We start from the raw sequence: 27,578 nt of genomic DNA on the forward strand, positions 1-27,578 counted from the left end.
CACCTCCTGCCCCAGGAGCTGCAGATGGGCTCTCCCCCGCACTGGCTCAACTAACAGCGACTCCCGATACCCACTCTCCTCTTCTTCCTTTAGTAATAAGTCCCCAGAAGTATGGCTGGGCTCTTGGCGGCACAGCATAAAAAAGTAACATTTCCAGCACCTAGCTGAGGCCGTGTGATAGTTTGGGCCCTTGCCATCTGAGAGGAAACACTGTATAAAATGTAAGCAGTGTATTGTGTCCTTAAAGAGAAGGGCATGAANTCCCCAGAAGTATGGCTGGGCTCTTGGCGGCACAGCATAAAAAAGTAACATTTCCAGCACCTAGCTGAGGCCATGTGATAGTTTGGGCCCTTGCCATTGAGAGGAAACAATGTATAAAATGTAAGCAGTGTATTGTGTCCTTAAAGAGAAGGGCATGATCTTTCCTTCCCCTTTCTCTGCTTCCCACCAACTAGAATGCAGTTGCAATGGCTGGAGCTGGATCAGCCTTTCTGGCCACATACTGAGGTTGGCCAAGCGACAAAACTGAGTTCCTGAACGACTTCATAAGTAGAGCTCTGACATGAGCTAGAGCCTTTAAGTGAGAGAGAAAGAACCATCTATCACGTTTAAGAGTTCGGTAATTTGGAATCCGCTACAGAAGCCGAGGGGATGTGGAGCTAGGAGATTGGAAGTCCGTTTCTCTAGCATTTTTAGCTACGAGATCTCAGGGAAACTGAATCTCCCGTGCTTTAGTTTCCTCGGCTGTATTCCCTATTTCCTGGGGTCATGTTATAAATAAAGGAGGTAACATCTGACACATCGTCTTACATGTAGTTGGGCTCCAACAGATGTGGAAACGGACAGCCGAGCCATCTTAGCCAAATGCTGATCTGTCCCCCCACTCCCTTGACTGACACTTTTCAAAAACATCCTCTGTTCTTCCGACAAACACCAAACACTTCACGTGACCCAAGGCGCCCTGCCAAACTCACCCACCCTCTCTAGTCCAACCTCCTGACTCCCCCAGCCCCCACCCGCTCCCTCTGGCAACACTGACCTTGCGGTTAACTCACTCCTCCTACAAACACTGATGGAGGGCCCCCCATGGGCCAGACACTGTGCTGGGGCTTCAAGTATAGACCTAGGTCCTTGCTCTTAAGGACTTAATAGTCCAGTTGGGGGGAGGGGGTCAAATAAGTAGATAATAAACATAGCTGACATTTATCAAGCATTTACTATTTGCCAAGTTCTGCCCCAAAATGTGTGTACAGCTAGAGACCCTCAATTGCTAGAACAACCCCGAGTTAGATACCACCATTACTATCCCCCTGACAACAAGGCCGAACAGCGTGCTCAGGGTCACACAGCTAATTGGAATGGAGAGCACTGGAACCCTGACCCCACAGCCTGTGCATTAGCAATATTCTCTGTGGCCTGCAGTTGAATGTGAAGTCAACACGGTAAAACATGCCTCCCAGGGGAAGCACACGAGGTTCAGTGCTAGGCCCCCTCCTGCCCCTGGACCTTGGCATGTGCTGTTCCCTCTGCCCGAAATACCCTTTCTCTCCTTTTTCCCCAATCAACTCCTGTTCACTCTGTGAATCCTAACATTTGGAAAGAGTCACGTCCTAGGGGGCACCTTCTCTGCTCTCCCCAGACCATCGAGATAGATTTACAAACTCTTGCCGCACAATGGACCTGTCCTCCAGGGCACTTATCATATTGTAATTACATGGTAGCTGCTTCTTTGGTTTCCCCACTCTCCCTTCCCTGCTGTCATTAGACCGGGAATGCTGCAAGAGAAACAAACACACCAGTAGTGTTCAGGGCCAGTACAATGCCTGCACATAGTAGGTACTCAATACATCTCCGGGGAATCGACTGGCTGACTGACTTACCCCAAGGGAACCCTGAGGTCTCCACCAGCTCTAGAGCTCCGCGTCTGTGAGGTTTTCTCCGTCTCTCCCTGGTGGTCTCCTGCCCTCCTCCAGGACCCCCGGCCCACACAGCCTGTGTTCCTGATGTCCCCAATCAGCCCGAGTCCCGAGTACCGTGAGGGAGGGGCGGTGGTTGCGCCAGCTGAGGTCCTGCTCACGCAGGATAGGAGGCTGAGGGGAGGCAAGGGGCCTGTGACCTTAGGGGCGCCCCCTGGTTTCCCAGGACCAACCCGGAAGTCAGGGTATGGGAAGGGGCTGAGAGGAGGGGTACAGACCCCAGACATCCTGTCTCGATGGCCAGAGATGATCTTTAAACCCCATAAAAGCTGGAGCCGCAGAGACGGCTGTACCACCCCCACTCCAAGCACGTGGTCTGGAGTCAGGACCTGGCTAGATCAATATCGTTAGGGAGGCTTTTAGCTACAAGTCTGTTCTGCCGCCAAGTCCCCCCAGAGGCCTGAGAAATGGTGGGGAGGAGGCAAGAGGCACAAGAAGGGGACGGGAGTGCATATTCCTTAAGGCCCCAGAGCCCAGCAGTAGACTGTGTTCCATTTGCACACCATGCCTCTGGGGTTGGTGTTCTCCCATTTTATGGATAAGGAAACTAGGGCCCAGAAAGGACAAAGCTTTCCTGAGGCCCTGGCAATGCCAGAGCCAAACCAGTGTGCCTGGTTTGGAGACCAGCACTCCCAAGGCAGGTCACAGCTGACCAGGCTCATCTCTGGTCCTAGGGCCTGGCTGTGTCTTCACTCCCGGCTCAGCCTGGAAGAGGGGCCTTTCCTAGGCTGTGCCTGTGGCCACACCCGGGACAGAGGCAGTCCTCACTCCAGCATCTGCAGGGACAGGGGCTCACTGGTCCCAAAGCACGCTTTGCAGTAGCTCCTCTCCACTCTGGGCTCCCCATAGCGCTCACCTAGGACAGCATAGAACCCAGAGACTGTGGGCTCCCTTGTCCACAGGAGTCCACAGGACATGGCACAGCCAGCAACTCAGCCTTCCCCAAGCCTCCACGTCTCCCAGCCCAGCTGTCCCAGTCCTTAGGGTCCTCGTGGCTGCAGCCCACCAGACCTTTCCCACCGACTCCCACATGCCCACGTCCTGCGTCCACCGTGCACTGGGCCCCTGCATGACCTGCAGAATTCCGGGAGGCAGGTGCTCTCCCTCCTCCTCCCTCCCTGCTAATTAGCGCAGCCAGGGCTCAGCTTGCTGAGGGAGCAGCCCTGCCCCATTGCTGGCTTGATGGCCCTGGGACTGTCTCCGCACCGGAATGTCGACAGCAAGGAGGGAGCAAAGGAGGTGCCTACGTGGAGACAGCACAGCCCGACAGGCTAGGCCTCGTGTGTGCGCACACACGGGTGCATTTGGTCTTACACCTGCTGTCCATTGTTCAGGACCAGCTGTATCCTTTCCATACTTTGACTTGCTTAGAAATTGCTGAGACTAATCATTAGTCATCTTTGCCAGTGAATGAAGAAAATCCAGGTCTTTCAAAGAGGAAGGCAGAATCTAATGCCCATGAGGAGAAATTTCAGAGCCACTGGAGCTGGATTTCCCAGACCCTACCCTTTCNCAGAGCCACTGGAGCTGGATTTCCCAGACCCTATCCTTTCACCCACATCTAGAGGCCCTGGGCATGGCCACAGGGGGACAAAGACAGCTTCTTCTTCCTCAGAGAGCTCTGACTCAGGCGGGTCCGGGCTAGGACCACCCCCCCAGATGCAGGAGGAGGGACATTGGGCTCAGCTCCTAAGCGGAGAGGGGGGTACCTGGGGAAGGGGGCTGTGGGGACGCCCGAGCCAATCCAGAGCCAATCCAATTCTTCCTCCCCTGCGCCTGCTCCAGACCGTTTCCCAGTGCGTGTGCGTCTGTGTGGGTGCACACACCTGCCACAGAGGATTCTGTTTGCACGACGGTCTTCCACACCAGTTCTGCCCATTGAGTCCCCGGGGGAGAGATGAAAAGATCCAGTGCCCCCGCTGGACCTTAGATTCACCGAGGACCTCAGGGTGCGACCCCCGCCCAGGCTTCGGTACTTTCCAGCCAAGTTTGAGACCAAGTGAGAGACAACTCATCTTTGGTCCCGACCCCATCCCCCTGCCCCTCCTACCGTCCTACTGATGTTCCTGCCTCGTGCAAGAGTGGCCTCTGCTCACACTCCAAATACCTGTCGCAACCAGGGGAGCGCGTGCACGCGCCAGGCCTCACCCCCACCAGCTCTCGCCAGCCCCGGGCTGCACAGATTCTGGGATCCCGCCAGCAGGGCCAGCCATGAGGGGAAGCCCAGGACCCCTTGTGTCCAGCAGAGGCCCAGAAAAGAACAGTCACGGTCCTCATCGTTCGGGGGGTGCGGAGGCGAGCCCTGCGCGGCGCATGTCAGGGCCTGGGTTTGGGTCTCAGCCGGGCGACCCTCCGCCAGGCCGCTCAGGCTTCAGTGCATGTGCGGGTCTCCTGGGGGTCTCCTGAGGGGCTGGTCTGCAAGTCTGGGGTGGGGCCAGAGGCTCAGCCTTTCCAATAAGCTCCTGGGCGCTGCCGGTGCTGATGGTGCAGGGACCGCACTTGCATAAGAAATGAAGACAGTCTCCCATGTAATAAGGTGTGTCAGGCGGACCCACGTCCCTACCCCGAGCTCTCCAGCTGCACCTGGTCACTCCCTCCTCCTCCTCAGGGCACACTGGGAGCACAGCCAGCCCCCACCCTGCCTCCCTGTTGGGGCCCCTCAGAGCCAGGCCGCATGAGCCCAGCCCAAGGTAGCCACGTCACTCCACAGCTGGGTGGCATCAGAGGGTGACCTCCCAGTCACACACCTGCAGCCCCAGTCCGCTCCGTGGGAAGCCAGCCGGACTGCCCAGCCCCCGGGCCCCCCTGTCTGACCAACACCACCAGTTGGGTCTCCTGCATGCCCCTCACTCATCAGAGTCTGTCCTTCCCTCATAAACAAAACCCTAAGAGCAAAGGAAGGGGTGTGAGCTCCGAAGCGCACGGACTTTCAGGGTTCACAGCCTGCTCGGCCAATCACCAGCGTTGTGATGTCGAGCAACTTCTCAACGTCTTTGAAGCTCAGTTTCTTTCTCTGTGAAATGAGGACAAGGACAGCCCTCATGTCATTGGCGCGTGTGTGTGAGAAAACACACACTCAGCACTTAGCAGGATTGCTCCACGCCAGCTGTCACCTGCAGGGACAAGTACCAGTTCTGTTAGAAGCTATGTGACCTCTCACAGACTCGGTTTCCTTCTTTGTCACTTCGATGTAATGACACCTACCTCCCGGGTGTGTTGGAAAGATGAGTCGTGACAACCCTAGCCCGTGGCAGGCGTGCGGGACCTGCTGTCGCCATGCTCCAGAAAGCTCCAGAGGCCGTCATGTGAGCCAGCTCTGCATAGACGGGGTGGCTCTGAGTTGGTCGTAGGACCCAAGCAGGGTCTATCAGAGCCTAAGGGCACTTGCCCCAGCATTTAATATTTGCTTTTTTTGCCCCCCTTAAACCAGTTTGAGTTTCTCTCCTTGCCGAAGGAGTCCAGACGAAAGTCTCATGGCGACTGGAACCAAGACCTGGATGGCAGGGAAGCCTCTGGGAGAATCATGGGCAAGCTGCGTGCAAGAGACACCCCTCAAGCCCTCCTCACATCCGGAGCCTGGGGGAGGCCCCCTTTGGGATCCCCGGAGACTCGGCAGACCCCTTCCCAAAGAACACAGCTAGAGAAAGGCACAGATTTTTTCTTTCGCTTTATCATTTATAAAGCCATACAATGGGTCGCAAGGAAACAAAGCGGCTGTACAGGGCTGGGCCAGCATGGGCGTACAATACATTCATATCCGGGTAAGTAGCACAGGTCAGGGTTTATACAAGGTGGCAGAGCTTATAGGCACGATGATACAAAATAGAAAGGATATTTCCATCTATATAAATACACAGCCAGGGGATGGAGAGGATGCTGGGTTATTCTGTCTCTCCTGCAGAGGGCCGGGGAGGCAGGGAGGCGGTGGCAAGGAATCTCTTACATTTGTTCTGAATGGCATGTCAGAGGGAGGAGAGAAAACGGAGAAACATGGCATGCACACGCAGATGTGCTCACTCGCACACACAAACCAAACATGGACACACGGGAGAGTCTCAACCTGTTTAACACTGATTAGAAACCAAACTTGGGACGGCCGTCTGCAGTGACCTCGCTGCCAGGAAGAACCCAGGTGTGGGACATACATGGAAGTCCACTAACAGTGTGGACGACCAAGGACAGAGAAGTCAGGAAGGAGCCGATCTGCCAGACCCCACCCAGGGGAGCCAGTCCTCCCCATCGACAATACGCAATTCCACCCATGGGGGGCCCTCCTGATTCCTTTCACTGCTGGATGATATTGAACTGGAAGTCTCATTGCCCACCCACTACCTTTGACCCTATCCCCACATTTCCTAAGGAGATCAGCAAAATACGCACACGTATACACCCTCACTCGCACGCACGTGCACGTCTACGTCCCGCGTTACACTGGCCAGGAGCTCCAGTCTCCAGATCCTGGGCCCTGGACCTGGGTGAGGAATGGCTCTGGGACTCTGCCCCCAAAGTCTCCAAGGACCCTGAGTGTGGAGAGTTGTAGGGGCGGGAGGCAGCCGCTGGACAGGGCATGGACCCACTTGACCTCCCCAGGGCCTGAAGTTGAGGATTTCCAAAGAAGAAGGGAAGACCCGGGAGGCAGGGATGGTGGGCAAATGTCCAGATGCCTCCACATGCCCTGCATGGCAGGAGAAGCCTGCCTGACCTGGGCTGGGGTGCATCAGCATCCCCCCCCAACCAGCCCCCCCTTATAAGGATCACACTTGTCCAGCTGGTTGTTGCCTCTTAGCCCCCAGGCCCCACCACCCCATCCTGCCAGTTTCTCATACACCGAGGAATTCCGCAAAACCCAAGGGAGAAGGAGTTTCCAGAGTGGCTGGGGTGAGACTCCGATGAAGATGGGGGTCAAAAAGGCTCATCCCAAACCTCGGACACAGTGTATGTGGCCCTCAAACAGCTGGCTAGATGAGGGGCCAGGATGCCAAGACTGCAGGGCAGGGGCATTGCAGGCACCCCCGGAGGTGGACCAGACAGCTCCCTTCCTTCCTCTTCCCCCTCTGGGGTCACCTCTCCATTGTTCCCATGCTCTGCCCTCTCCTCCTCGTCCACCGGCGTGGAGCCACCTGCACCTCGCTAGGCCTCTCTCCCCAAGTCGCACAGATGTCATTTCCCTGCCCTCTTCCCTCCAGACACCACGCAGGCCATCCCCAGGGAGGCCCCGGGCTGGCCTCAGACGCCTGGCTGGAGTATGGGGGCCGTGAGCCCGCCTGGCATCTGCACCCCTGCTCCACAACCTGACCCTGCCTCCCCCGTTCCTCCTTGCCAACTTCCCCCAGACCCTGGCCCTGCCAGCCTGTTTTCAAGACCAGACAGCACTCTCCTGGCTGACAGACAGATTCAACAGTAACAGCAAAATGGGGTGAGGGGGAGGGAAGAGAGAAAAGGCTAGACATTTACACAATAATAACAATAATGATNCTCTGCATAGACGGGGTGGCTCTGAGTTGGTCGTAGGACCCAAGCAGGGTCTATCAGAGCCTAAGGGCACTTGCCCCAGCATTTAATATTTGCTTTTTTTGCCCCCCTTAAACCAGTTTGAGTTTCTCTCCTTGCCGAAGGAGTCCAGACGAAAGTCTCATGGCGACTGGAACCAAGACCTGGATGGCAGGGAAGCCTCTGGGAGAATCATGGGCAAGCTGCGTGCAAGAGACACCCCTCAAGCCCTCCTCACATCCGGAGCCTGGGGGAGGCCCCCTTTGGGATCCCCGGAGACTCGGCAGACCCCTTCCCAAAGAACACAGCTAGAGAAAGGCACAGATTTTTTCTTTCGCTTTATCATTTATAAAGCCATACAATGGGTCGCAAGGAAACAAAGCGGCTGTACAGGGCTGGGCCAGCATGGGCGTACAATACATTCATATCCGGGTAAGTAGCACAGGTCAGGGTTTATACAAGGTGGCAGAGCTTATAGGCACGATGATACAAAATAGAAAGGATATTTCCATCTATATAAATACACAGCCAGGGAATGGAGAGGATGCTGGGTTATTCTGTCTCTCCTGCAGAGGGCCGGGGAGGCAGGGAGGCGGTGGCAAGGAATCTCTTACATTTGTTCTGAATGGCATGTCAGAGGGAGGAGAGAAAACGGAGAAACATGGCATGCACACGCAGATGTGCTCACTCGCACACACAAACCAAACATGGACACACGGGAGAGTCTCAACCTGTTTAACACTGATTAGAAACCAAACTTGGGACGGCCGTCTGCAGTGACCTCGCTGCCAGGAAGAACCCAGGTGTGGGACATACATGGAAGTCCACTAACAGTGTGGACGACCAAGGACAGAGAAGTCAGGAAGGAGCCGATCTGCCAGACCCCACCCAGGGGAGCCAGTCCTCCCCATCGACAATACGCAATTCCACCCATGGGGGGCCCTCCTGATTCCTTTCACTGCTGGATGATATTGAACTGGAAGTCTCATTGCCCACCCACTACCTTTGACCCTATCCCCACATTTCCTAAGGAGATCAGCAAAATACGCACACGTATACACCCTCACTCGCACGCACGTGCACGTCTACGTCCCGCGTTACACTGGCCAGGAGCTCCAGTCTCCAGATCCTGGGCCCTGGACCTGGGTGAGGAATGGCTCTGGGACTCTGCCCCCAAAGTCTCCAAGGACCCTGAGTGTGGAGAGTTGTAGGGGCGGGAGGCAGCCGCTGGACAGGGCATGGACCCACTTGACCTCCCCAGGGCCTGAAGTTGAGGATTTCCAAAGAAGAAGGGAAGACCCGGGAGGGAGGGATGGTGGGCAAATGTCCAGATGCCTCCACATGCCCTGCATGGCAGGAGAAGCCTGCCTGACCTGGGCTGGGGTGCATCAGCATCCCCCCCCAACCAGCCCCCCCTTATAAGGATCACACTTGTCCAGCTGGTTGTTGCCTCTTAGCCCCCAGGCCCCACCACCCCATCCTGCCAGTTTCTCATACACCGAGGAATTCCGCAAAACCCAAGGGAGAAGGAGTTTCCAGAGTGGCTGGGGTGAGACTCCGATGAAGATGGGGGTCAAAAAGGCTCATCCCAAACCTCGGACACAGTGTATGTGGCCCTCAAACAGCTGGCTAGATGAGGGGCCAGGATGCCAAGACTGCAGGGCAGGGGCATTGCAGGCACCCCCGGAGGTGGACCAGACAGCTCCCTTCCTTCCTCTTCCCCCTCTGGGGTCACCTCTCCATTGTTCCCATGCTCTGCCCTCTCCTCCTCGTCCACCGGCGTGGAGCCACCTGCACCTCGCTAGGCCTCTCTCCCCAAGTCGCACAGATGTCATTTCCCTGCCCTCTTCCCTCCAGACACCACGCAGGCCATCCCCAGGGAGGCCCCGGGCTGGCCTCAGACGCCTGGCTGGAGTATGGGGGCCGTGAGCCCGCCTGGCATCTGCACCCCTGCTCCACAACCTGACCCTGCCTCCCCCGTTCCTCCTTGCCAACTTCCCCCAGACCCTGGCCCTGCCAGCCTGTTTTCAAGACCAGACAGCACTCTCCTGGCTGACAGACAGATTCAACAGTAACAGCAAAATGGGGTGAGGGGGAGGGAAGAGAGAAAAGGCTAGACATTTACACAATAATAACAATAATGATTAAAAGTGCTTTCTCTTAAAGGAAGTCTTTGGCAAGAATATACTGCAGTGCTCTGTGTGTGTGTGTGTGTGTGCACGCGCATGTGCAGGAGTGCACAGACCTAACCTGTGAGACATGGGAGGGCCACAGTGTCCTCCCAACCAGTGTCTGACCCAAAGGTAGGGCCGCTTGGAGACTGGGGTACCCTTCCCTAGCATTCTTCTGGAAACCCACTCCTTCCAGAGGGATGCGAGGGAGTGAGGACTGAGCTGATCAGCTTCCCAGGATGCTCTGGTCCTTCCCAGGGTCACACTCAGCTCAGGCCTAAGTGGGGCAGGCTGGCCATGCCTGGGAGGTGAGGGCTGCCAGTGGGCGGTGGGAAAGCGTGTGCGAAGGCCCAGGGCTGGCTGCTGAAGGGTCTGCCGCTCCGCCTGACCACGAGTGAGGAGAGGACATCCAGACCAGGAGGGGCGAGTCCCCGGGGTCACGACCAGTGGGAGATTGAAGATATTTACAAAGGAAGTGGCAGGAAATATCTCCTATCTGGGAAGAGAGTTGGGTGGGTGGGAATGAGGAGGGGGGGAGATCTGGGTATCTGGCTTGAATGCCTCAGAAGGAAGAGCACTTTGGAGGGACTTCGGTCACCAAATACAAGGTTGCAATCTTTTGGAAGCGGAGGCCTGCTCCCCACCTTCAGACACTCTCCTTTCCAACTCCCTGAAACAGAATGTCCACACAGATACAGCTTCTTGGAGGAGAAAAAAAACACAAAACACACACACGTCACCCATATCCACCACACACACCGTTGTCCCGCCCAGGCTCACACACTTGCTCAGACTCCTCTCTGGGAACGGACTGCTGTGCCCCGGGCTTGCCAGAAAATACAGGGGCCAAGGGAACGGAGCACGTGCACCCCCTCCCCGCTGAGCCCCCTGCTCGCTCCGAGGATAAAGGGCCCCTACATTTCAGACTTCACTTAGACATAAAAAAGGGATGAGAATTGATTTATGCCCGGGGAGGCAATAAAGCAATATGGGAAAACAATAAATACTTCTTGTCAATTTACCTATTCTTTTTTTCAACCTTTTCTTATATTTTATTAGCTTACAGATTCTGTCAGTATGTCTCACATATATATTATATATATTTATATATCAGTACAATGCCTCTCTCTAGGGGACGCCAGAGGCTTAAGAAGCCACTCAAGAATGGAGTCCTGGTGAATTTTCCACTCTGGCTTAGAGTCCTTGGGTGGCGATCTGGGGGTTTCCCACCTGCCCAGATGGACTCTCGGCCCTCTGACCTACATGCAGGGCTTCACCCCTCTGTTCCACGGGCAGCTTGGCTCTGCCGGGGAAACCAAGGTAGGAGGGGGAAGAGCAAGGCTTTGGCATGATAGGGAGGCCATGTGGGATGCGCGGACAGCAGGAATGAGAGCTCTGCTAAGGCCATCCTGAGCAGCCCAGTAAAAGTCAGACCCCGAAACACTCGCAGAGGGGAGCACGAGGCCTCCGGGAGTCTCCCCTGGGGCTGGCCGGGCAGGGCTTTTGAAAGCAGGCTCCCCAGGGCAAGCTCCAACGTGGGGACCCCAAAGGACAGGGCAGGGCAGGAAGGCTCAATCCCCCACACCCGGAAGGGCATCAAGCAGAGAAGCAAATGTGAGGAAAGGCTGATCTGGGGCACAAAACCCAAGAACGGGCTGAAGGCTCGGAGCTGTGGGGGGCAACCCGCCTGTACTGACGCGGAGCCACACATCTCCGAGCCCCCGAGCCGCAGAGTCCACAGCCGGCCCTCCTGACGGATCTCTTCCCCAAGACGATGTACACGCGTGTCTAGACCTCCCGAAACCAATGCTCCGGCCTCCCGGCTGAGGCAGAAGGGGGTACCACCGTCGCCGTCGGGCAGCCAGCCCCCCTCCCGCTGGGGTTTTTGTGGAGAAGGGGCTGGCAGCACCCAGGGCCACCAGAGTGGAGGCACAGGGACCCAGAGTCTGGGACCCAGAATCTTGGGTACTCCTGGGGAAGAGGGCCTATGTCCCCCCACCCCGCTGCCCTGTCACCCCCAGCTGTCACCTTCTTTGGGCAGGACGCACGTGTGTGTGCAAACACATGGGGCCCAGACAAGGACAGGTGTTTATAACTCTGGCGGAGAGGCCCACGGAAGTCAGTGTGTGAGGGTGTGGGTATGGACCCATTGCACACCCCATATATACACCCGCACACACTGTGCAGCGGAGGCAGGGTCCAGAGACCGCAGGCACCCAGGTCTCAGATACTTTCAAAGGCAAAAGTTGGGCCCCTTGACGTCCCATGCTGGCTCTATCTGGTTCACCAAACTACCTCCAGAGGCCGACAGAAAAGGATTCTCTCAGTCTGATTTCTCCTTGCAAAGCAGTCGGGTTAGGGAGACAGAGCTTTTCCATTTACTCCCAAATGACAGATCCCCAAGGAGTTGGTCTGTCTCCTCTGAGGAGCCCCATCCTCTCGGAGGGGGAGGGGGAGTGAGGGGGACCTGGTGAGTGGTGGAGGCTTTGGGGGCTCCACAGTATCCGTCTACCCAGGGGAATCCAAGTTATTCTCCTCCATCTTTTTCTTTCTCTCTCTCTCTCTCTCTCCCCCCTTCCCCTCTGCAATTCACTTCCCCCTCCCCACGTTGCACTTTCTTCTCTCCTTCTCCACAATTGGCCCAAAGTCCTCCTTCTGGATTCAAGGGTGGTCAGGATTCATGAGTCCCCTCCCCACATGCCCCATCCCCACTGCCCTGGCCCCGGGGAGGGGTGGCGTTCATCTCTTCTGGCCGGCACTCAGCATGACCTTGGAGACGAAGTTGACGATGGCGGAGGCCGGCTGGTTGGGGTCAAGCTCAGCGAAGAGGTGGCAGGCGTTGTCGGTGGTGCTGCCCTGTTTCCGGGCCACGAAGCCAAAGAGCCTGCGGGGGAAAGGAGGGGTGACAGGCGTGAGGGGAAGGCAGGGGTGGGGAGGAAACCCCAGGCCTAGTCTAGCTGCCCGTGTGAACAAGCTCATCCTAAGGTTGAAGCCTCTCCCCAGTCTTCCCGCCTCTCCCTGCGCATGGGGACAGGGGCCCCGAGCGCAGGAGAGAATCCTCTCTCTCTTCCGCCCCCAGAAAGCCCGGTCCTGGAGATGAGGGTGTCCCTGGTTCCAGGGTAGGCAGCCATTCCCCTTCGAGGAGCGGGGGGAGGAGGAGCAGGAGGCAAAGGAGGAGACTGGACAGCAAGAGGTGGGGAGGACACCGAAAATAAAATGGGGACATTCCTAGGCGGGCTTCTCTCAGTCCTTCCCAGCCCCACCCCTCCCCGACTGTTCTTGCCCACGACACAGAAGCACATGAAAAAAACGCTATCTGCCTGTCAAAGCACTTGGCCTCCTCAGACACCAGGAGAGGATAAGGGAGACCAAAAGACAAGGGGTCACCACCCCCCTCACACACACGCACGCATGCACACACACTTCTGGGCTCAAGAGAATGGGAGGAGACGGGGGACCCCACACCTGTTCCTCCCCAACCCCACCCCCTGCACCAGAGCTGGAGTGACCTGGAATTCTCTGTGCAAAACAGAGTTAAAAATATGAGCAGAGAACAGAATGTGAGCCCAGGTCCCCTCCCAGTCGGCACATTGCTAATTAGAGCGAGATGGGGAAATCGGGACAGCTGGAGATTCCAATGGAAACCCCTCTCCCTGGNGCAGGGCTTTTGAAAGCAGGCTCCCCAGGGCAAGCTCCAACGTGGGGACCCCAAAGGACAGGGCAGGGCAGGGCAGGAAGGCTCAATCCCCCACACCCGGAAGGCATCAAGCAGAGAAGCAAATGTGAGGAAAGGCTGATCTGGGGCACAAAACCCAAGAACGGGCTTAAGGCTCGGAGCTGTGGGGGGCAACCCGCCTGTACTGACGCGGAGCCACACATCTCCGAGCCCCCGAGCCGCAGAGTCCACAGCCGGCCCTCCTGACGGATCTCTTCCCCAAGACGATGTACACGCGTGTCTAGACCTCCCGAAACCAATGCTCCGGCCTCCCGGCTGAGGCAGAAGGGGGTACCACCGTCGCCGTCGGGCAGCCAGCCCCCCTCCCGCTGGGGTTTTTGTGGAGAAGGGGCTGGCAGCACCCAGGGCCACCAGAGTGGAGGCACAGGGACCCAGAGTCTGGGACCCAGAATCTTGGGTACTCCTGGGGAAGAGGGCCTATGTCCCCCCACCCCGCTGCCCTGTCACCCCCAGCTGTCACCTTCTTTGGGCAGGACGCACGTGTGTGTGCAAACACATGGGGCCCAGACAAGGACAGGTGTTTATAACTCTGGCGGAGAGGCCCACGGAAGTCAGTGTGTGAGGGTGTGGGTATGGACCCATTGCACACCCCATATATACACCCGCACACACTGTGCAGCGGAGGCAGGGTCCAGAGACCGCAGGCACCCAGGTCTCAGATACTTTCAAAGGCAAAAGTTGGGCCCCTTGACGTCCCATGCTGGCTCTATCTGGTTCACCAAACTACCCCCAGAGGCCGACAGAAAAGGATTCTCTCAGTCTGATTTCTCCTTGCAAAGCAGTCGGGTTAGGGAGACAGAGCTTTTCCATTTACTCCCAAATGACAGATCCCCAAGGAGTTGGTCTGTCTCCTCTGAGGAGCCCCATCCTCTCGGAGGGGGAGGGGGAGTGAGGGGGACCTGGTGAGTGGTGGAGGCTTTGGGGGCTCCACAGTATCCGTCTACCCAGGGGAATCCAAGTTATTCTCCTCCATCTTTTTCTTTCTCTCTCTCTCTCTCTCTCCCCCCTTCCCCTCTGCAATTCACTTCCCCCTCCCCACGTTGCACTTTCTTCTCTCCTTCTCCACAATTGGCCCAAAAGTCCTCCTTCTGGATTCAAGGGTGGTCAGGATTCATGAGTCCCCTCCCCACATGCCCCATCCCCACTGCCCTGGCCCCGGGGAGGGGTGGCGTTCATCTCTTCTGGCCGGCACTCAGCATGACCTTGGAGACGAAGTTGACGATGGCGGAGGCCGGCTGGTTGGGGTCAAGCTCAGCGAAGAGGTGGCAGGCGTTGTCGGTGGTGCTGCCCTGTTTCCGGGCCACGAAGCCAAAGAGCCTGCGGGGGAAAGGAGGGGTGACAGGCGTGAGGGGAAGGCAGGGGTGGGGAGGAAACCCCAGGCCTAGTCTAGCTGCCCGTGTGAACAAGCTCATCCTAAGGTTGAAGCCTCTCCCCAGTCTTCCCGCCTCTCCCTGCGCATGGGGACAGGGGCCCCGAGCGCAGGAGAGAATCCTCTCTCTCTTCCGCCCCCAGAAAGCCCGGTCCTGGAGATGAGGGTGTCCCTGGTTCCAGGGTAGGCAGCCATTCCCCTTCGAGGAGCGGGGGGAGGAGGAGCAGGAGGCAAAGGAGGAGACTGGACAGCAAGAGGTGGGGAGGACACCGAAAATAAAATGGGGACATTCCTAGGCGGGCTTCTCTCAGTCCTTCCCAGCCCCACCCCTCCCCGACTGTTCTTGCCCACGACACAGAAGCACATGAAAAAAACGCTATCTGCCTGTCAAAGCACTTGGCCTCCTCAGACACCAGGAGAGGATAAGGGAGACCAAAAGACAAGGGGTCACCACCCCCCTCACACACACGCACGCATGCACACACACTTCTGGGCTCAAGAGAATGGGAGGAGACGGGGGACCCCACACCTGTTCCTCCCCAACCCCACCCCCTGCACCAGAGCTGGAGTGACCTGGAATTCTCTGTGCAAAACAGAGTTAAAAATATGAGCAGAGAACAGAATGTGAGCCCAGGTCCCCTCCCAGTCGGCACATTGCTAATTAGAGCGAGATGGGGAAATCGGGACAGCTGGAGATTCCAATGGAAACCCCTCTCCCTGGGACTGGACCACAACAGCTAAAATTAGCAAAGTTGGGTCCTGCTTGCCACCAGCCGCATGCATGTGCATACATACATACACACACACACACACACACACATGCACACACACACACAGGACTTCCTATAGCTTTGCTCTCCCCAACTTTGTTTCAGGGGCTGGGAACAGCTGGGGCCAGAGGTCGGGGGTAATGGCCTGCCCAAGGGAAGGGGATGCCTGGGTGCTGGGCAACTCCTTTCCAGGCTTGCTCGGGGCCCCTCAGTGCCACGGAGGGCAGTAAGGGCGGAGGGAGGGAGTGGCTCCGAGCCGCCTCACGATCGCCAGCCAACACGGGCTGCCTGGTTCTGCCAGGGTGGAGCCGGCCAACCTCACCAGCCTAAACATGGCCTGCCTGCCCTCCCCGCTGTTTATGTCAGCTCCTGGCTCCTTGGGCCAGTTCGACAACTGCCAAGTCCTTTCTCTGCTTGGGGGAATGGATCCAGGCAAGAAACCTCTTCCCCAGGGCAGGGAGGAGCGCTTGCGAGAACCTGAGAACAAGGCCTCCTGAAATGTGTGGCCTGAGGCACCTCGCATACCTCTCCCTGGTCCCTGTCTGACTGAGCCAGGCTCTCTGGCCTCTGTCCTGCCGAGCAAGGCTGAAGCTCTGGATGAGAATGACTTCCAGGCTTGGAAGCAGCCCACTTGGGTCCCTGACCCAGCATCTCCCCATCGCGGGGCTAGCGGTGAGCGAGCATGAGCTCCTTCAGACACGCAGCTCTGGCCTGCCTGCTTGCGTCAGGGGCTTGGAGACCCTAACGACCTGGGAACTTGGAAAAGGCTGACGTGGGTGTGAGGCACGCTCTGAGACAGCTGGACACCCGAGGCCTCCTTTCCGCTGGGCCGCTAACTCTTTACATGACTGGGGGCAAGGCCAGGGCAAGGCGAGGTTCCCTCCATCCCACCCAGCCTCTCTGGGTGCTTCCAAGGGCCTTCACGATGCCGTCTACTGCTGAGCAACATTCACTCCTGACCACAGGACACACAGAGGCTCACCGAAAGAGTGAGAATAGGAATCAAGGAAGGCAGGATTTGGGCAGAAAGACCTTTCGAACAACCCCCGGCCCTGTGGCCACTGCCTGCAATATAACTGCCAGATCTCCGTCCACTTGCTCAGATCCCTGCTGGTCTGGTCCTGGCAGAGGCCAGGTGACAAGACAGGAGGCTGGGCCTCTAGACTTGAGGCAGGAGAAGGCAAAAGACCTCGCTGCCTGGCCAAGCCCTCCTCCAAAGTTGAGTGACTGACCCCAGCGCAAAAGCCTTTGTTGCCCCAGCTTCTAGGCCTCCCCCAGGAGCAGCCAGCCAGGGCAGGGGAGAAGACACTTACTTAGCAGGGACACCTCCCTCTGTCTTCATCCACCTGTGGAAAGACACACACCACAGCATAAGACACTACACCTTCTCACCCCCAGAACCCGGCCCCGTGCATGCCCAGGCCTCGTGGGGGAAGGAAAGGGGGACCCCTTTCCAGGGGGGTGGGAGCCTCCAAAGATCACGGGGGGGAGGCATTCATGGTCGAGAGAACACTGCAGCCTGTCTCCCAGCGAGCTCTCCCCGGTGTGAAGGAGAAGCAGATTCAAGGTCAAGGATATGGCAGAGGGCATGGAAGCAAGCATTTGAGTCCCTGGGAGGGGCTCCAAATTTGTGGTGGGAAAGCCTCAGAAAGCTACCCGACACAGTTACTCACAGTCTCACAGACACAGGCAGACCTTCCAACCGAACCAAGAATATACACCCACACCCACACGTGCGCACACGTGCACACACAGAGACCAGTGTTACAGAAACGGGCGGGAGGGAAGGTGTCTGCGAGAAACTTACTTTCTCTCCTGAGGATCCAGGTCGCAGAAGGTGACAGTGTTGAGGGGGTAGTGTCGTCTGAAGAAGAGCCTGTGGCACAGATACCAGATAAACAGGGAGTGAGTGGCGCAGTGCCCACGCTTTCCCACCTTCCCCTTGCAGGTCAGGCCGCCATGTGTGGCTACCATGGGCTGACCCGGCCTCCCCATCATCTGCAAGACGGCCTGAGCTGCGAAGAGAAGCAACGCGCAGGAACAGACAGACATGTCCCTGAAACAGGTCTCGAATGCTAGTGACTAGGAAAAGAAGCAAGGAACTGGTTTTGAGGAAGGAGAAAATGAGCAGCCCCTGGAGGAGGAAGGAAAGAAGCGTGAGGGAGGGCCTTAGAGGAAAGGCTCTGCTCTAGAAAGCAGGCCCTGTAATCAGCTGCATTTACAGCTGTGTGCTCCTTGCAGGCACATTTGTAGAAGGAAAGATGGAAGGATGGATGGATGGATGGAAGGATGGATGAGTAGAGACATAAATGGATGATGGGATAAATGGGTAGGGAAGGGTAAATGGAGGGTGAATGGTTGAAGGAATGAGCAAATCAATTGGTGAGTGGATGAGTAAGTGGCTGGGTGGGTGGGCAGATGAGTACAAGGAACGAATGGTAAGTGGGTGGGTAAGTGGATGAATAGATGGGTCACAGGGAGAGAGCCCAATATGGAAGCAAGTAGAAGTGCCTTACTTTCTCTGGTTGTCAGTCAGTGTAATTCCCTGGGCAGAAACTTTGAAGTGAACGATGGTGGCAGCTGGTGTGGGGTCAGCAGCCAGTGTCTCAGAAGTGGCTTTGGAGATGGCCTGTGGCCCGGTGAGTGACTCCATGTCCACAGAGTTGATGAAGAGCACGTTGCAGGCTGGAACAAACCCACCCAAGGAGGAGTTAGGGGGGGCTGGGGTGGGTGGGGGTGACACCCCAAGTCAGCTCTCGGGGGAGGAGGAGTGGATGAAGTTGAGGCCAGCCTCGGGCCGGGCATGTGCACAGAGCGATGTGGCCTGCCCAGCGATACGTGGGCCTGCAGGAAGGGACAGGGCAGACAAGAGGAGAGGCCTGGGCGGGAACCCAGGCCGGGGTGGCCACTCACCTGCCCCTTGCTTCAGCAGATCGGTGGTGGAGTTGGCAGGGCCCGAGCTATCTTTCGATTCATCTGTGGGGTCTGAGACAAAAATTTCATTCAGCCGGTAATTAAAACTCCAGAGCTGGAAAGCAGCACACGTCTGGCTGAGCCTCGGGTAAGCTCTGCAAATACTTCATGCAACGGATACTGCTTTTCATAACAGGCCCTGGCAGCTGGCACGTGTGCGTCCAGTCTGAACATTCCAGTGATGCCTGTAAGCTGGAGAGCTCCGGGGTCCCACAGTGTGGGCTTCAGACCCTCGCCCCAGCATCTGCCAATATCTATAAAATGGAGACGCCATCATACCCATTTCGTTGGGTTTTCGAGATGCTCTTCGTACAGTGTGAGCCCAGCGCTTGGCATAAGGCTAGTCTTCACTGCCGCTGTTGTCATTGTGCAAGGATGCGTCTTTGAGTAGATCGATGAATGCCCTACGTCATCAAGCCCTTCACACAGCACAACTATGATTTTAATATTCACAAGAACTGGGTATGATCTGAACCAGTGTTTCTCAGACTCTGGTGTGCAGGCTTCTTAAAACAGATGCCGAGCCCCACCCCAGAGTTTCTGATTAGGTGGGGCTTGAGAGTATTTGCATTTTTAACAAGTTCCCAGGAGTGCCAGTGTTGCAGGTCTGGGAACCCTACTTTGAGAAGCACTGTCTTATACAATGTAAATATTGAACAGTTTTCTAATTGCTAAACTACTTTCATAAATTTCAAAGAACTATAATTTAGTTGGTGTCCAAATTATGGGGCTAATAATGCTACTTAAGTTGTATTTGAACTTTAAAACTAATAACGTTGGTCAATTATCATTAATAATTCAATGAATTGAGTTGGCTACATAGAAATTATGAACTAAAGGTGGGGGTTTTGTGCGCGGGCATCACCTCAGGAGCTCCAAGGGAAACTGGAAGCAAGTCCCAGAGGTATGTCTGAATATCCTAGTTGTAAACACAGAGGATGGGGAGAAGGGACCCAGTTTCCAGTTCCTAGACCTCGAGGTCAGGGCCGAGCATCATCCCCCTTGCGTGAGCCCTCAAACGTGCGGCCGGGTGGCAGAAGCCTGTACCGTGAAGGGCCTTGGATGTCCATCTGCCATTGCCCAAAGCTGGAACACTTCTCTGAGAGAGGTTAAACTCTCCTTTGCTGGGCCCAGGGTCCCACTCAAATTCTCACCTATATGGCCCAAGGCTCTTGGGTTCCATTTATACTTCCCACAACCAACAGGCCTTGCTCCTCCCATCAGTTCTGCATCCCCTCAGTCAGAGAACACCCTCACAGCCAAACAGACTGGAAACTCCAGGGACATCTTGGCCCCATTTTCGTCCCACGCCATGTGGAGCCCAGTCACCTCTTCCTCTGAGTGTGCTCCCTCCTCCTTACTCACACCGACCTCCAACCCCTGGGCAACAACCCCCACGACCTAAATCTGCCTTCCCCTCCCCCTTCCCTCAGCCCTGTCCACCAATGCCCATCTCATCCTCTGCACACACGGTCCTCCCCATCACTGTCTCCTACTTCTTGTGCCTCCCCTGGGCTTATTCTGAAGATTCACGAAAGAATTCCTTAAAGCCACCAGGGAACTTTCCAGAACAATCTGGCAAGTCAGTTATGTGTGTTCCTGGAGTTAAGTTTTTTAAAGAACTTTTTTTTAATGGGGGGGGGAAGGAGAGTAGTTTTGAATTTCCCCGGATTGGCAAAATGACCCGTGCCGTCCAACCCTGGCCCGTGTTCTGGAGCAGCTGGCAGAGCTGACACAAGGAGGAGGCCAGCTCAAAGATGTACTTGGAGAGCAAGGGGTCTCACGTTCCTACCTCGGTTTGGAATGACCAGCTTACAGGGCAGAGCCAGTGGGATGATGGAATGCTGGTAGACCAGGGCAGAGAGAGACCCTGTGGGAGGAGACAGGACATCAGGACCAGTGTCCCTGGGAGTGGGCCAGGGCGCTGGGGAGCCCAGACACCCCACCCCACGATCTGTAATCTCCAGCTTCTTGATCACCTCTCTCTCATCCCACCAGTGCTGCTGAAAATCCACCCCCCCTTGTTAGCAAGATCTAAGGGAGAAGTTTCCAGAGGCTCACTCTAGCAACCACAAGGTTTCCTTTCTAGAAGATTCCTCCCAACATCTCTCCTCAGTCCTTCTGGCTGCTGGGGCCCTTCTCAGGACAGTGCAGCTGAAGTATCAGAGAATTGTGGGATCACATCCCAGCTCAGTAGCTTACTAGCTCTGTGTTCCTTGGGTAAGTTCAGCTTCTGTGAACCTCATGTGTAAAATGGGACCATAACACCTGCCATGCAGGACTGTTATGAGACCAGAAGTAATATAAGGTTCCCAGATGGGGACTTTCACATACCAAGGGGTCGTTGATAAAGGCGGCTGTTACAATCGTTATTCAAATTCTAACAGTAATGCACTTCAGTGGGGTGGGACAAACGCAGAAAAGCATTTGGCAGAGCAAAACAGCCACAGTACAGAGGACCGGGCCACTGTTCCCCGCACCCACGACAAGCGGGACCGGGGACTGCCTGAGACTCTGCGGGGAGGCTGCGGAGGCGGAGGGGAGGGGAGGGACAGCTCACCAAAGTTTGGCTCATTGGGGCACCCCTTGAGCTTGACTCCTCTGGGGCCGGTCTCGATCAGGAAATGTCTCACCAGCTCGTGGGTCATGTCCCCTGGGATGAAGAGAAAGATGGGAAGAGTGAGCACTTTTCGTGGCGTCCTCCCACCACCTGCCAACGGCACTCCATCCCTTCCCTACGTGTGGCTCTGTGAGGGGAGCAAAGGTGGGACAGGTAGTACGGCCAGAACCCCCGGAATGGAGAGACCACCGCTCAAACAAACACAATCACAGGGTCCCAATAACCTTGCTTCCCTGTGCTCTGACCCCAACCATCACCAGGCCCAGGACTCGTCCTCCTGAAGAGTCTGACTCAGCAGGGACCAGCTCCCCTGCTACTCTCAGGGTCCTTGGGCACCTCAGGCTCCGAGGAGACCGGACAGACCACGTGGGCTGCAAGCCCTGCTCCAGGAGGGAGTGCTACCTTTCTTATTCTGCTGCATGATGGTCGGAGGGGGAGAAGACACCTTCATGGCCAGCCCGTAGGCCCCTCGGAAGGAGTGGCTGTCGCGGATGATGAAGGCCCCCGGCTCCTGGTCCTTGAGGAGTGCGATGGCTGGGATTGGAAGGGGATGAGGAGAGAAGACAGTGAAGGGCCTGGCCTCACTTAAGACTCATCAGGCCTAGCAAATCTTGTTCGTTAGTTAGAATTTAAACACTCCTGAGGGTCCTCCTCTGAGAGAGTAGGCAAGCGCCTTCTATAAACAGCCAGGAAGCAGATATTTCAGGCTTCGCAGGCCCTGCCACAGCAGCCCCAAAGCAGCCACGCACAATACGGAAGCCCATCGACACCGTGCGTTCCACGAAAACTGTAGCTACACAAACAGGCCGCAGTCCGGATTCAAGCCCATCGCCAGTGCCTGCCCTACAGACCTGCCTTGGAAGCCTGAGGGGGGCCTCATCTCCATCCCCACAATCCCAACTTTGTTCTTTCTGTAAAACGTGCAAAAATCTCCCACCTCATGTAGACAGAGGGCTAAGATTTGCTGTTACATTGGCAGGCCTTTTACTTGGTTTGGAAAAATCCAGACTTCACTGCTTTTAAGGACCCTTCATGGGTCTACAAACCCTGCCTCTGCCCCCCCCCCACTTCACGGTGGGGAGGTGCTTCTTACTGTCTGACCTCGATCCCAGCCCCTTTCTCTGTGACCACCACGTACGGCAAAAAGGAGTAAGTCGGCTTGTGTTCCTCGCCCAAGGAAGACATGGTGGGCGGCAGCCAGCTGTGACCTCTGATGGGCCACAGGACCCTCGGTGCCACCCAGGACTCACCCTGCTCTCTGGAGATCTCAGGCTTGTACCAATACTTGGAAGTGTCCTGGACAAACTTCACTTTAGCCCGCGTCTCGGGGCTATTGTCTAAGAGAGATGAAGAGAGAGAAACAGCGTTAGGGGTTGAATTGCATCCCCCAGGAAGGTCTGTTGGAGCCCTAACCCCAGGTACCTGTGAATGTGACCTTATTTGGAAATAGGGTCTCTCTGCAGATGTCATTAAGGTAAGATGGGGTCATGCTGGATCAGAGTGGGCCCTAACCCAATATGACTGATGTCTTTATCAGAAGAGGGGAAGAGACAGAGAGACACGTGGGGAGGGTCATGAAGATGGAGGCAGAGACCGAGGGATGCATCTACAAGCCAAGGGACGCCAAGGATTGCCAGCCACCGTGCGAAGCTAAGACAAAGGCCTGGAACAGAATCTCCCTCAAGCCTCCAGAAGGAGCCAAGCCTGCCAACACCTTGATTTCAGACTTCTAGCCTCCAGCCTGGGAAGGATTACATTCTGTCATCTTAAGCCACCATGTGCGTGGTACTTGGTCATGGCGGTCATAGGAAACCAGCGTCCTCACTGCTGGAAGGGACCTTGAGCGGCTTGCCCATCCTTCCTGTCTCCTGCCAACTGTCGCGCATCACGGAGCTGCTCTTCTGTGGAAGAGCCTGGCACCGCGTTCTCACTGAGCTGCGGAAAGTGCCTCCTCCACCCCACCCCCTCCTTTCTTCAATTTGGACTAAACCCCTCCTGCAGCTTCTCTCCCACAGGCTCAGGCACCCACCTCTGGCCTCTTTCTCCATGAGATGGCTTTCCCAACTGTGTCATAACGACCTCCAAGGTGAGGCAAGAGAGATACATTTCCATCACTTCTCCCCAAGCTCTGCCACCCACCCCCCCATGCCCTATATGGAGAGCCATAAAAGAGAGCTAAAAAAATTCAGCCCTGCTCTGGAACAGAGGCCTTGCCCTGGAACAGAGGAGGAGGTGGCCTAGAGACTACCTACTGTGAGTCGTATCCCTACCCCATTTCCCTGGCAAATGACCCTCACCCAGACCCTCTGCAGACCAGAGATGGTTTATGGAGCATCAGGGTTCAGGAAGACGCTCAGAGAGCATCCAGTCCAACCACATAACCTTACAGATGAGGGAAGTGGCGCTCAGAGAGCGAGAGGCTGCCCAAATCACACAGGTGGCTCTCAGAAAGCCTCCCGTAAGGCCTCTCCAGGTGAGGACACACAGCTGCCAATTCCATGCCGGCTACACCTTCTCTTCCTTGTCCGGGTGTTAGGATGTGTGGCCCTCGCTCTCCAAGCTCTTTCTTCATCTTTGGGCACCAGAGAAACAAAAGGGGGATTGGGGGAAGAGGAAGAAAGGAAGATTCCAATTGCACGGGTTTCTTTGCTCTCCTTTCTTCAGAGAGAAGCTGGACAGAGGGAGCCTGGGCTAAAGATGCTGAGATGTTGACGGCGAGGACCCAAGACACTTGTCAGTAACACTGTGCTCAGCCCCTGGGACCGGCCTCCAGAGGACAGCAAGGGGGTAGGCCGGCTCCCTTTCCTGGCAGCTGTGTGTGGAGGGGGACCTCTAGGCTAGGCAGCTGGGCTTGCCGCCTCTCTCCCTGCTCTGAAGGCCCAGGCCTCCACTGCTGCTGCGGCCTAATGAGCTGTCAGAGGCGGCTGCAGCCCCATGTGCCTTCCTGTGTTGACTCCAATGGCTATTTTAAGCAGGGAAGATGGTGGGAAACAGGAAATGTCCCAACTACTAGAAGTTTTCCATCCTCCAAGAAGAGGGGCTGGGAACCAGATGTCTCTGGTGGGCAGCAGGAAGCAGGGGCGTGCAGGGTCGCGGTAGGTGCCCCAGGTTGGCAGGCTCAGGGCAGGTCCCAGGGGAGTCACACTGAGCATCTAGGCACCTGGGGCCCACCCCAGGCTGCCAGAAACCTTCTAAATCTTCCTCGAGTGCCCCAGAGCTCCGGGCCCACTCGGCAACAGTCACATTCGAGGTCTGGCTGAGAGGCTGCAGATCAGCCGAGGCCTTGACCTTTGTGTTTAGATAATGAGCCCTCTACATGCAGGCAAAAAATGCCCGTTCTGGTGATGAGTGAAGAATTCAGCGTGTGAACAGGCATGGGCTTCTGTGAAGCCGGGCCAGTAGGAACCAGACTTCGGGAACATGCCCAGCCCCTGGCCTCGGCCCATGGTGCAGCTGGCTGCCTGGTCTGCTATTAGTGATGTGCACAGTGGGATCAAAGGAGGGGCAGAGTGCTGTGGGCAGCCAAAAGGTATGGCGGTCCAGGTTAGGAAGGCAGATTTTCGAGGTCATGTTAAATCACAAGTATGGAAACATGGTAAGACAACAATCATGCTGTAAGAGCACAAACTCTTACTCTAGGGTACATGGGTCTCAAGCAGAAGCCATTTATTAAGTGTCTGACCCTGGACCAATGACAGAGTCTCTCTAAGCCTCGGTTTGCTCCTGCATAAAATGGGGGTGAATAAGGGGGGGGTCACCTGGGTGGCTCAGTCAGTGAAGCGTCGGCCTTCAGAGCCTCAGGTCATGATCTCAGGGTCCTGGGATCGAATCACCCATCAGGCTCCCTGCTCAGAGGAGAGCCTGCTTCTCTCTCTCTCCCTCGGACCCCCTCCCCTTGCGTGTGCTCTCTCTCTCTCTCCAATAAATAGATAAAATCTTTAAAATTAAACTAAATTAAATTAAATTAAATGGGGGCAATAATACGTACCATGCCAGGTGGCCATGAGGACTAAAGAGCTCACATGTGGCTCAGAGCCTGGCACACAGCAGGTGCTCAACAAACGGCAGAGGCCAGGCTGGTGGTGATGATCATCATTCACAGTAATGTCATCATTACCATTCTCCTCCTCCTCACCCTCATGGGCACCTACCCCTCATCACTGCGCCACACCCAGCACCCTTACTTTGAGGACACCTCCGACTTCCATTATTCAGACAAGGAGACTGAGGCCAAGAAGTCAGTGATCTGCTCCAGGTTGTGTGCCAAAGAAACGTCAGGACAGAGGTGAAGACAGATACCCCAACCGGCAGACGGTCCGTCGCAGCGGCGGCGGGAGCGGAAGGAGGGGCTCACCTGGCATGGAGTACTTGGAGAAGTCGGGCAGGGTGTGGGAGAAGGAGACGGTGCTGCCCCCGCTGGGACTGGACATGCCGCTGGCCACAGGCGAGGAGGACACCTTCCCATTGATAGTGGCGTAGTTGGGGAGGCTGCCTGCTCGGTCGCCCACAGACATCCTCCGCTTCTCCGGCAAGGCTGGCGTGGGGCTCCCTTGCCGGAAGGCGGCAGAATCCGGTGATGGGGAGGTGGCAGGGCTGCTCAGGCCCGGGTAGCAGGCAGGGGACACAGGGAAGGAGGGCGTGGAGGGAGCCTGGTAGCCGGAGGCACTGCTCTGCCGGGACAGCGTGGGTCTCGGGTCCTCAGGGGTGGAATAGCCACAGTAGGCCACATGCCGGTCCAGGCTGGGGCTGCCGGGAACCACAGATCCAGACCCTCCCAGGTGCCGGCCCATGCTGGGGCTTCCAGGGCTGGCTATCGCGTTGCCATGGAGACCAGAGGCCAGGCTGCCTTGGTGGGCCCCAGGGTGCCGGGCCAGACTGGGGCTTCCAGGAGTTGTGGCCACACTGCCATGGAGGCCTGAAACCTGGTGGGCCCCGGGATGCCGGCCCAGGCTGGGGCTTCCCGGAGTGGTCGCTGCACTGCTCTGGGGGCTGGAGACCGTGCTACCATGGAAACCAGTTCCTGCTGGACCCATCACCTGGCGGTGGCTCAAACTGGGACTACCAGGGGCAGCCACACTGGCGTTGATGGCCCGGCGGCCAAAGCCAGGACTGGGGGGGGTGTTGGTGCCCACTGTCCTGTGGCGTGCCTGAGGGCTCCCGGGCACGGTGTGGACGCCGGCCACGGTGAACTGAGACCGCGCCTGGCTTTCCGGGGAGCTGAACTGCTGAAGTGAGTAGTCAGGGCTGCTGTAGCTGCTGCCTGCAGGCGGGAGAGGAGAAGAGCTCTGGTAGCTTCTCTGAGCTGAAGGGCTGGGCTGGCCCAGGCTGCCGGAACGGAAGCCTGAATCCAGCAAAGGCTGGGTGGGTGTCCGGGGGCCCTGGTCGCTGTTTTCCCCAGATGGGAAACTCCCCACTGAAGTGCTAGAAAGAGAGGAGGCAGAGATGTCAAGGTGAAGGACAGGCTTTCCATGAGCATGCAGCCCTCCCTCCCCCAGCTAGTAACAATGACATGAGCTCCACTGGCGTGTTTGCTGGAACATCATGACTTTTGCACATCCCCCCGTGGAACTGGCAGAAGAAGAGACAGAGGCTCAGAGAGGTGACACACTAAGCTCCCAACCACACAGCAAAAGACCAAGGTTCCAGCTCAATTGCATCTGACTTCAAAGCTCATGTTTCCCCCACTGCCCCTTGTTGACTCTTAAACCACAAGTCAAAATGGGGGAGGGGTTCCCCTATGGAAACTGAAGACAGCTGTCCTCACGTCACCTCCAACATCACTGAAACCGAACAACAGGGAGGGGTCAAACCACCTGGCTCCTGTTCCTACTGGGAGTATCCCCACCTTGACTCACTTTTCCCAGAATGCTATTATCGCCTTTGGATACAGAGAGTGCTGGAATTGGGCTTTCATTCCTGGAGAGCTCCAAAAGGCAAAGACAACGAGTCTCACAGAAGGAGGTTTCAGCTTATTGTGAGGTCTGCTTTCTAGCCGTTGGATCCGGCCACTAATTTAGCAAGCTGCCTCGCATACTAATGAGACTCCCGTCATTAGCAGTATTCAAGCAGAAGCTGACTGACTTCTTGACCTGAACGGGGGGAATTTCCTCCATTGGGGGGTTAGATTAGATGAGTTCAGAGGTCACTCCCCATTCTAAGACTCCCGTAAAATTCAGTTCAGAGGGGGCTGTCTCTGGGGGAATAGCCTCGATCACAGATTCCCCTCCGAAGTTTTGTGCAAGTCTGTATGGCAGTGCAATGCAATGGCCCATCAGCTGGGAAACCTAGATTCTGGAAACCTGTTCAACTTTCTCACGTGGCAAACAAGGCAGCTGGGTTAGATAACCCTGATTCCTTCCAGAACCAAACTCCTACCCATTGATGATATGGTAGGAGAGGCAAAGGCTGACAGGGCCCCTGCCTAAGCTGTGGCTGCAGGGAGGTAGCAGGTGGGCTCTGCAGCAGGAGCCTCT

The 27,578-nt window shown here is 56.4% G+C and overlaps 1 protein-coding gene across 1 annotated transcript in view; it reads right to left on the reverse strand.

Moving 5' to 3' along the window:
• Positions 1–14,451: 14,451 nt before the first annotated feature.
• TNS1 (tensin 1) overlaps positions 14,452–27,578 on the reverse strand; it is a 192,203-nt gene continuing 179,076 nt past the window's right edge. Inside the window, exons 21-30 of the mRNA XM_034642527.1 lie at positions 25,460–26,526; positions 22,356–22,442; positions 21,508–21,639; positions 21,046–21,138; positions 20,278–20,355; positions 18,426–18,497; positions 18,029–18,197; positions 17,320–17,388; positions 16,826–16,858; positions 14,452–14,690 (exon numbers count right to left, since the gene is read on the reverse strand). Coding sequence (XP_034498418.1) covers positions 14,546–14,690; positions 16,826–16,858; positions 17,320–17,388; positions 18,029–18,197; positions 18,426–18,497; positions 20,278–20,355; positions 21,046–21,138; positions 21,508–21,639; positions 22,356–22,442; positions 25,460–26,526 — 1,945 coding nt within the window. The 3' untranslated portion in view covers positions 14,452–14,545. The remainder of the gene's footprint in view (positions 14,691–16,825; positions 16,859–17,319; positions 17,389–18,028; positions 18,198–18,425; positions 18,498–20,277; positions 20,356–21,045; positions 21,139–21,507; positions 21,640–22,355; positions 22,443–25,459; positions 26,527–27,578) is intronic.

Source organism: Ailuropoda melanoleuca, chromosome 2 (assembly GCF_002007445.2).
Source record: "Ailuropoda melanoleuca isolate Jingjing chromosome 2, ASM200744v2, whole genome shotgun sequence".
In the NCBI taxonomy this organism is placed as follows: domain Eukaryota; kingdom Metazoa; phylum Chordata; class Mammalia; order Carnivora; family Ursidae; genus Ailuropoda; species Ailuropoda melanoleuca.